The 10,896-nt window shown below is 41.8% G+C and overlaps 1 protein-coding gene across 1 annotated transcript; it reads left to right on the top strand.

Annotated features, from left to right (window-relative positions):
- Positions 1-2,362: 2,362 nt before the first annotated feature.
- TMEM52B (transmembrane protein 52B) lies at positions 2,363-8,483 on the top strand (the record flags this gene model as incomplete). The annotated part of the gene is made up of 5 exons (XM_079937915.1): positions 2,363-2,416; positions 4,538-4,581; positions 6,474-6,512; positions 7,052-7,218; positions 8,239-8,483. 5 exons carry the CDS (start codon positions 2,363-2,365, stop codon positions 8,481-8,483), a joined length of 549 nt encoding a protein of 182 aa, XP_079794041.1.
- Positions 8,484-10,896: the final 2,413 nt, after the last annotated feature.

Here is a 10,896-nt window from a genome sequence, read left to right as displayed (position 1 = left end):
ATAACTTGCCTAAGATTCCACACTTAATAAGTGACCAAGTAAGTATTGTATTTAATCCCAGACAACCAAGCTGGATTCTTAGCCATGATGCCCTACTGCCTGTCTGACAAGAGAAAGAGAAGGGCAAGCTTAATGATGCTATATGAACATGAACATGACACTCTGACTAGAAATATTCCAATCAAAATGCCTTCATGATGCAACATAAAGCAACATCTAGGGCAGGTCCAGTGGGCATTCCACTCCTATTTAATGAATGGGAACACTGAGAACTGAAGAAATTATATAATAATTTAGTGGAGGGTTTAGATTAGAATTCTGCTCTCTTACCCTGTAAAATACCTCCTACCTGGCCCAATTCTCTGCTAAAATTTGGAAAGTACTCTTACATTTACAAATATAATGTAGTGTTCGTTTATTTTTGGAAATGAATGATTTTGAATCACCAGTATCATACCAGATTTTTCTCTCACTATTTGATTTCCTTAGTTAAGAAATAAAATTAAGGGGACTTCCCTGGTGGCGCAGTAGTTAAGAATCCGCCTGCCAATGCAGGGGACACGGGTTCGAGCCCTGGTCCGGGAAGATCTCACATGCCGCGGAACAACTAAGCCCGTGTGCCACAACTACTGAGCCTGAGCTTTAGAGCCTGCGAGCCACTACTACTGAAGCCCACACGCCTAAAGTCCGCGCCCCGCAACAGAAGCCACCGCACTGAGAAGCCCGCACACTGCAACGAAGAGTAACCCCTGCTCACCACAACTAGAGAAAGCCCGCTCACAGCAACAAAGACCCAACACAGCCAAAAATAAATAAATAAATTTATTTAAAAAAAAAAAAAGAAATAAAATTAAGTTTACATTCTCCGTTCTCATATCACATTGTTATGCGGTGGGAGGGCTTTTAGAATCAATCCCGCCCAACGGTCTCCCCTCAACAACTCAGTAAAATCAGATTTTCAGAGTTAGTATCTGAAAGTTGTTTTTTTCCCAATGTTTATAAGATAGATCACTGTAAGCAAATGTCCAATTTTCTTATGAAAGACTTTGTATTTAAAAAATTTTAATACTTTGTATTAATTAAAAGATTACTGGCTTAAGCATACATCATTTATACAGCATTCATTTGTTCCTATAGAGATGCGTCTTTACAAAGTTTCTATGTCCTTTCCATGTGTGCTTATTCCTGCTCTGACTTTACATTATATGAGAGAGACAGAGAGAGATATAGATCTTGAATCTTGTTTAAAAATGTCTCTTTAGGGCTTCCCTGGTGGCGCAGTGGTTGAGAATCTGCCTGCTAATGCAGGGGACACGGGTTCGAGCCCTGGTCTGGGAGGATCCCACATGCCGTGGAGCAACTAGGCCCGTGAGCCACAACTACTGAGCCGGCGTGTCTGGAGCCTGTGCTCCGCAACAAGAGAGGCCGCGATAGTCAGAGGCCCGCGCACCGTGATGAAGAGTGGCCCCCGCTTGCCACAACTAGAGAAAGCCCTCTCACAGAAACGAAGATGCAACACAGCAAAAATAAATAAATTAATTTAAAAAAAAAAATGTCTCTTTAACTATTTCAATGGGAATTGAAGCCAGGGTGGAGGGTTATTTCATGGATAGCACATAGAAATTCTAATCTCCCCACCTGCTTTCTCCAAAGATGCTATAGCTTTCCAGTTCATTTGGCAACCTCTCAGCCCTACTGCAGTGTCTAGGAATAAATGACCCAGAACCAGGAGAGTTGATTATCAACATAGTGAAGGGGAGGCCCGCATACTGAAGGGGAGAGCAAGACAGGCGAGCTAGTCACACGGAGAGGGGAGTGAATGGAGATTGGCAGGGTGACTTTCAACTGGCAACAGTCACCCTGGAGTGCTTGGGTGAAGGACCAAGAATATTACTCCTTTTCTGATGGAGAAGAGAACTTATGTGGTCACCCTCAACGTGCCTTTGATCCTCCTTCAAGTCCAGTTTCCCAGCACTGCCTAGAAAAATATCTAATTCACAGGACTGATGTGTCCTTCCTGAACGTCTTCTTTTTGGAGGCAGTGTGAGAAATTTAAAGACATCTAGAAAGGGCTAAGAGTAGAATGGAAGAAGAGAAAACACAGGGAAGCAGACGTGGAGACCTTAAAACCAGGAATAGAAATAGAGAAAGAAGCTAGGATGAAAGGGGAGAGAAAACCCACAGAAAATAACAGCCCGAGGGAGTAAGAGAAGAGAAAGAGAGAGGAGGAAAAACCGATTTATTGCTGAGAAGAGTTTCTCTCCTTAGGTCCTTCAGGTCAAGAAGTCAGACATGGCACAGAGCGTGGAAAGGAGGCAACGAACGCCCAGTGCGTGACCTGGAGAGGTAGGAGTGCAGCCCGATGAGGGTGCAATCCCGAGCCCTGATGGCTTCTGCCCTGGTGTATTTCATCCAGGTGAGTTGTGAAAACGCAGACATAAGACCTCTGTTTGTTTCTTTGTTTCTCAGATAAATCAACTCTCAGAAGAACCTGGAGGGAAATGAATGAGGGGGGAGACATTTATAGAACCAAAGGGATGGTAGGGAAAAGAATAACTAGAATGTTCCCTTAGTATTATAGGGTTACATATAGTGCATGTGTGACTAATGACATCAGTGAAAAGAAGGACATATATACTAGTAGGAGAGCAATGACAATTTAGAAGTGTCTCATGTATATTTCTCTCTTTTAACATCTCTTCACCTATCCCTCAAAACCCCAAGTAAGTTACTGGGAATTCCCTGGTGGTCCAGTGGTTAGGACTCCACACTTCCACTGCAGGGGGCACGGGTTCGATCCCTGGGCAGAGAACTAAGGTCCCACAAGCTGCGTGGCATGGCCAAAAAAAAAAAAAAAAAATCCAAGTAAATTATTAAAACCAAGTACATAATTCCCCTAGTGTTTCCCATATCAGCCCTAATACTACTCTAGCAGTTTAGGTGCCTCTGGATAAGAGATAAGTTGAGAAAGAAAACTCTTTTAAAATACTTTGCACTTTTTATTTCTCTCCACTAAGAAGCAGAAGATTCTGAGTAACTCATTAGCTGAGAAAGAGTCATTGGGCTGAGGAATTCTGGATCACTTTCAAGGGGACTTTACACAGATATGAAATCTATTAAGAAGAAAAGCAAATGAAGAAATGGGCTGGTTTCAGATTCCTGAACAGCTCCTAACAGAGAGGGTGCTACTTTCTTTACTTCCTATATACCAGTTAACGGAATGTCTGAAACCATAGCCTTTTCTTGCTTTTTCTTGTATTTTCTTTTTACTGCTTCTTCTCCTCCTTGTCGTTCCCTTCCTTTCTTTTCTTGTTTCTTCTCTTTTTGCAACAGGCCTGAAAAGAGGCATTTTATCGGCTGAGCACTTTAGGCTTTTTTTAAACTTTAGTCAAGAAAACAAAGCGAAGTACCAGGGGTGGGTTGAGGAAACACATACTTTGTCATCCTTAGTGGCCAATTATTTTAAACTAAAACAAAACCAGGAGTTTCTCAAATGTCTTTTGTAGAGACCAGCTGTTTGTTCTTTTACAAATCCTTTTCACCCAATGTCATATGCAGGTGTGTCCCCTGCCTGCCTCCACCCTCCCCACAAACTCCCAAGAAGTACAAATTCTTGCCTCTTTTTAGAGTAACTTTGTGGCCTTTGTTGTTGATTTCCTGAAATATCAAGTCATCCAAGTTATTGGAAGAGAGAGACAGTTTCTAGAACAGAAGTTTACCTAGAGAGGTTTTTGAAGGAGAAAGTCAACTGAAATATAAGGTAAAAGAAGGAGTGGGACATTCCTTTTTTGAGAGTAGAAGGGACCTGACAGCAATGTCAACAGCTGTTAGAGCAGACTTGTCCCTGGTTCTAGTGATTCATTCCACACGTGTACATGAGAGAGTCTGATCTGAATTCTGGCCAATTCAATAGGTGTATGCAGTTGGTCATGTTACCCAAACCTCTATGCCTTAGTCTCTTAACGTTTCAAAATAATGTACCCACCAGCATGGTTATTGTGATGAAATGTTATGAAATCTTAAAAATTCTTAGCAATCTGGCTGGCATAGAGTAGCTATTCAATCAATAAGATTTTCCCCTCCCTTTCCCCTCTTCTTCTCTTGTACGGTGAGTTATTGATGTACGGAGGGAATAAAGAAGAGCGGTGGGGTTGAATTCAATTTCTAACTGATAGAGAATTAGGAGAACAAGAACTGTATCCTGAGAGACAGATCAGGAAGTTTCTAGGACAAACAAATTGGTATAAATGCTGCCTCTCGTTCACAGAGGCGGTGATGCTCACCCACCACCACAAAACCAAAACCGAAACAGATCAGGTATTTGCTCTTCCAGGTTTTCCCACTGTGAACTTAATAAAGATCAGGTAGAGGAGAGATGAAAACAGTGCTAAACATGACTGACCCCATGACCTTGTCCTTGTATTTGCCCTGCTGTCACCGACTGACCTGACAGCGCAGTCATGAGGGATGACTCATAGACTGCTGAGCACAGCAGATGAGACCATTTCCCTGTCTGAGATTGTTTCCCTTCCTACAGCTTCCTTGGGCAAGATGTGAGGAGAACTGTGTCAATCCTGAACAGTAAGTATCTGAGAGTCCTCACTGGGAGGAAAGCGAGACAGACAAAAACATCAACACCCAAAACAGGGTCAAAATGTCATTAGATATCTCTGACTTCCCTTATTTCTACTTAAATGGCATCAACCCACTGATCTCAAAGACAGATTATCCAAAAACAGGTGTTGTGTCATCCTAAGTACTCAAGATAACACTGCTGATGGTGTTTTTCCAAAGCCAATCTTCCTGTCAAAACAGCAGACTTAATCTCAGTTTATACAGTCACGGTGACTTGCAAAAGATTTTCTTTCCCAAGCCCCTCAGAGAGTCACCAAGACAGACGGGATTCACTACTGACACGCAGATATACTTGGGTGATTGCCAACGCAGCACCGCCGTTTCAAATCTGCAAAGCGTTTCCTATTTTTCAGGGCATGTTAATATTTATTGCAGACTTCATTTAGCTATCACTTTGAGGTAGTTATCCCTCAATCTAAACCTGTCACAATTAGGTCCTATGTAGACACAGAGGACACAAAGATAAAAAGGGAAGAGATTCCTTCCTCTTGGAGGTAAACTATTTAAGAAAGCAGGGACAATTTGAATGAAAAGACTTACTTAGGCTGAAGGAAAACACACATTTAGCCACAGGAAGAGTTTCCCCACAGCCAAGTCTGTTAAACCCAAAGGAAATGGTGATGGCCTTGGTTACTTGCCACGAGCTCTCTGCGGTTTTAGACACCTACCACCATAGGAGGGTTATTTTTAATAGAATCAGAATTGTAACATTGTAGAACTGGAAGGGGCTTTGAACAAACGGGGAATGTGAGAACACCTAGAGACACTGTTCAGTGAAAAAGAAAACTGTATGATCTACAACTGTGCAAACAGAGAGGATATAGAAGTGGATTTCAGGAGATCACTAGATCATAAAGTAGTAAATGTATTCATCTTCAGTGACAAACAGATATTTTCCTTCCCCTCCCCTTCACACTCCCCAGCTTATCCCACACTCCTTCTCCCTTGCAATCCATATTTTCTTCATTCTATACAGAAACTTGATAATTGCCCTAGTTCATTCAGAATATTTAATTAGCTTTTGTCATGAGGAAGTTGGTTTCTACATTTTCTCCCCCCTCCTTCTTTGGCCTCAATGGCTATGCTTATCTGTTTTGATCCTGGATGTGAAAATTTAAAGCCCTTTTTACGGTGGGAGTTTTTATGGTTTTATGGTGGCCCTTTTTTGTTTTTTCTGCTTTTATTTTTTTCTTGAAGTATAGTTGATTTACAGGGTTGTGATGTTGTGCTAGTTTCTGATGTATAGCAAAGTGATTCAAATATATATATATATATATATATATATATTCTTTTTCATATTCTTTTCCATTATGGATAATTACAGGATATTGTGTATAGTTCCCTGAGCTATATAGTAGGACCTTGTTGTTTATATGGTGGCCCTTTTTGCAACAACTTGCAAAACATAAATTGCAAACTATCACGCTTATAACTGAAATTTTCTTTATGTTTAAATTTTATTGACCTCAAATATATACAAACCTTAACTTTCACATTTATTTCCACTCTTTGTAAACTTGCATTGAAAGTTCTTTCTTGGTAATTGTCATCAAAACTGTTTACAATGGTCATGGTTACAGGTCTATTAACATTATTTTCATGATCACTAGTTTCGTCTGTCTCATAATGACTTACACAATGCCATCTATAGTATAAATCACTACTGAAGGCATCCCATTTCATAATAGATTCAGCTGGTTACATCGAAGTTAATATAACCTGTGATGCTTTTATTATAACAAGGTATCATACGTTGTAACTTGTATTTCTGATTCTGGAATGATAACAGGCATTGACTATATTTTTATTGCAAACAAACCTTTATTCTTCCTCCATAGTTGCCTGACCACAGATTGGGTACATCTCTGGTATATATGGTAAGTTTCAGCTATATTACCCAGAAAGATGTTTAAAAGGGAGTTTTTCTCAGGGGTATTACTTTTATTTATTTATTTTAGTTTTTAAATATATTGACAGCAGAAGAGAAACTGAGACATCCAGCCTATTTCCTAGCATCTCGTGGAGTAAATCTTCTTTACCCCGTCACTAACCTGTGTGACAATATACCAGGATTTCCTATTTCAATACCATCTCCTGGGCCAACATCGACAGATTATTGTGTACTTTCTCAGGGTCAGCTCTAGAGAAAGCCACAGAGAGGAGATTACTTCGGTAAAAATTAGCCCCTCCAAACCACATTTAAATCTGTCATGAATTGCTCTAGTGAACTGACTTAGTCTTGCTGGCAAAATAAGGAAGCATATACGTGAAGAGAAAACCTGGGAATTAAAATCTGATAGTCGTTCTATAAAATACTCAAACAAAAATCAAAATGGAGACACTGAAGACTGATTACGCCAAAGTTGGGAAAAACGCCAGACCACAGAGCTCTCACTGCTCGGTGGGGTCCTTACAGGTTGCTGGTGGTCATTGGGGCGCTGCTTCTCCTGTGTGGCCTCACTTCTATGTGCTTCCGCTGTTGTCTGGGTCACCAGCAAAATGGGGAAGACGAGGGCCGGCCACCCTATGAAGTGACGGTCATCGCTTTTGACCAGGACAACACGCTCCAGAGCACGATCACTTGTGAGTACACGGACGTAGGACGTGGGAGGTGAACCCAGGTTTAAACGATCGCTTAGGACAGTGCAACGGTGTAAAAACATTCATCAAATAGCGTTAAAGATTCTAAAACTTAGGGCAGCTTTAATTTCCCAAAGCCTGATGGTGCAGTGACCTGGTCTCCCATGGATGCTGTATTTTCAGTTTTTGGTCAGATAATGGAGTGAAGAAAGAAATGGAATGTTGGAGACAATATTGGAAATGTCTTACAGGAAGAATTCCCAAGTTTATAAATAATTATTTTGATAAAACCATTTGAAGCTCTGAACATATCCCTTTTTCGAAAATGTCTTAGATTTTTGTGAAAACATACACTTTCTATTATCTATACTAATTTTTTTTTTATCTTTAGAGAAATGAGTTGTGTGTACTTTCTTTATTCACCAGTTCTTAAACCATTAGATATTAAACCCAACACTGGATGATCATAAAACACCTTCCTTTATTTCCCTCTGTTCTCTTCTTTGCATTACATTCTTTGCTAAAATTGGAGAGTGAATACAAGGCAGAACAGCAGGCCTTGTGATATTTATACCCTGTGATAAATTATACCCTGTGATTATACCCTGTGATATTTATTTTGAAAAGAGAGAACACTATAGCACGTTGTTCACCTATCCTGCTTTTCTTTTCTCACTGTCATTTTGGGGGAAAGATAAGTAGGCAGAAACAACTATTTCTAAGGAGTCTGCAACTTAAGTGTGTTGGTATAAAGGGGTCCAAATCCGTAAAGGGAAAAGGACAGGGTTGTGAGATGTGGGAGCCCACTTTAGAATTGGAGGAATCCAGAGAAGATGGGATCTCCTAGCAAAGAGTGAAGTTGGTTTCTGAACAAGCTTCACAGGATTTTCCTAATATCTGTGGCCAAGAGTGATGATGAATTTGGACACTTGTTTAAAATGAAAGGGGATTGCGTGTGCCGTAAGTCTCTGATTTCTGTGGACGCCGCGTTTACTTGAGCTCTAGTCCTTCTTTCCTCTCCAGCCCTGCAGTCAGTGTTTGGCCCTGCGGCTCGAAGAATCCTGGCTGTGGCTCACTCCCCCAGCTCCCTGAGCCAGCTGCCGTCCTCCCTGGACACCCTCCCAGGGTATGAAGAAGCTCTTCACATGACTCGCTTCACTGTTTCCAGGTGTGGCCAGAAAGCACCTGATCTACCCCCAGTGCCAGAAGAAAAGCAGCTGTCCCCAACGGCAAAGGAGTCGCCTCCAATAGAAAACTGTTCTAATTGATGGAAACTCTGGTTTGATCAACGGGTTGGGGGTTTCCCCAGAGCTGGTAGCGATTCACAGACAAATGGAACATTTTTTACCCCCTAACTTTCAGAAGGCTTAGGATGGCCATCTAAACAACATTCAGTGGCAAAGATGGATTCCAACCCAGACACGTAGATTTTCTGCTTTGGCATGCTCTAGTCGAGAACTTTTCTTTATCCAGTGGCCACAATTTGCAATTAAGCTGTAGCAATGCTGATTACTACTGAACAGGAAAGCATCAAAGGTATCTTGGATTCCTTCAGCTATTGAGTTCCTTTCCCCATAGGACGCTGCAAGTTGCTGGTTTCTCTACCAGCGAACAGATTATGTACACTTGTGGAGAAAGACCAGCCCGCAGGCACAGCCAGAGACATTCATGCACTGAATTCACACATGCTTCCTCTCAAGAAAGCACTCACTTTTACGCTAAATGACAATGATAATTTTGTACGTCACGTAATGCCTCACTGGACATCCAGAATCCAGGGGTGGGATTGCAGGCCTGGGTTTAGAGGACACAGCCGAGTGTTGAAGGGCCAAATATCAAGGTCTTTCTTTCACTCTGGTTCTACCCCAGCAGTAGGGGAAACCGCATAGAATGCAGTAACAGTTCTATTCATTTTTTAGTTCCTCTGCCCTGCAAACATACGCGCACACACGGAGGCACGCAAGCATATACACACGCACGCTTTTCTAACTCTGAAAGAATAGTGCCGCTCTGCTTCTTTCCTCTTTCCTGCTTTGACCAGATGTCTCTACAGTAGTGACACTTGCTTCTAGTGGTGGTCTTCACTGCCACCTAGTGGAGCCATGGTAGAAATGCATTCTCCTGTGGGAGCCCGTCTGCGCACCTCTCTGGTTTTTGGAGCACTAACTGGGTGGGAAACTTCCCAGGGCACGATCATACTGTGTAGTGCTAAGCTGTCCACATAACATACTACCTCCAAAATGTACTGTTATTGGAAAATTTAGGAAGTGAAGTGTATTTGGGGAAATACTGCTTGCCAGTGACCTTAGAAAAGTCATTGAACTCTCAGGCACAGTTTTCTCATCCATAAATTAGGAGATATAACACTTCCAAGGATTGTTGTGAAGATCAAATAAGCTATATGTAGATGACAAGATTTGTAAATTGTTATACACGTGCATTAGTTACTCTTACTCTTTTTTTTTTTTTTTTTTTTTTTTGCGGTACGCGGGCGTCTCACTGTTGTGGCCTCTCCCATTGCGGAGCACAGGCTCCGGATGCGCAGGCTCAGCGGCCATGGCTCACGGGCCCAGCCACTCCGTGGCATGTGGGATCTTCCCAGACCGGGGCAGGAACCCATGGCCCCTGCATCGGCAGGCGGACTCTCAACCACTGCGCCACCAGGAAAACCCTACTCTTACTCTTGACAACTAATTTTCATTGGCCTGCTATGACTCTACTGAAAATTATGTTCTGATTTGTCCTTTTGCCAGCCAGCCTGCTATGTTATTGCCAAGTCACACCTGATGTAGCTTTATTTCATCAATAAATATTTGTTGATTGAGGTAAACAGCTGAAGACATGTGATTCCTCTTGATATATCCTGTGTAGAGGTAAGAAATATTTGAGAAGAATTTATTAGGCAATTAGGTCCATTTCTCAGGGAGCAATACAGACCCAGGGATGGCTGATTAACGCACCACCTCATTAAATACTTTCTTGGGATGCTCACTCAGCCAGGAGGGAAAATGTTCTAAGCGAGTATAACCTGCTGGTGATCTGAATTTATTCTGAGTCACTTAAGACATTGCCTCTGGAAATCGTTAATGCATGAATTTGGTAATAACACACGAGGGGGCCTTGTTTTGCCACTGCCAAATGAATCTCTTCATTATTACATATTCCATGAAATATTCTAGGCCCTTTCATTTTTCAAAATACTACAGTCTTAAAGAAGTTAAAATGTCCTTGGGTATAACAAGATCTTGAAAGAAATCCTGCCTGTAAGGATCTTATTCTAAAGAGATCTCTCCGCCCCACTTGCCCCTCCCCCTTGCCCTCTCCTCGCACAGTCAGCTTAGCATTACATCACAAGCAATCAGCAGCCACTTGGTTTCACTTCTTTTTTTTTTTAACATCTTTATTGGAGTATAGTTGCTTTACAATGGTGTGTTAGTTTCTGCTTTATAACAAAGTGAATCAGTTATACATATACATATGTTCCCATCTCTCTTCCCTCTTGCGTCTCCCTCCCTCCCACCCTCCCTATCCCTCCCCTCTAGGTGGTCACAGAGCACCGAGCTGATCTTTCTCTACTCAGACGAAGACGTCTGTTCATCAGCTCAGTCCTTTTCACCATTGTTCTCAGTTTTAACTCCTTTTAACTTTCCTCATATCCATCCTTCAATCTTTAACCGTTGG

This window comes from Stenella coeruleoalba (genome assembly GCF_951394435.1).
Source record: "Stenella coeruleoalba genome assembly, chromosome: 11".
NCBI classification, from domain to species: Eukaryota; Metazoa; Chordata; class Mammalia; order Artiodactyla; family Delphinidae; genus Stenella; species Stenella coeruleoalba.
The sequence above is the reverse complement of the archived record's forward strand: the minus strand, read 5'-3'. Positions and strand labels throughout refer to the sequence as shown.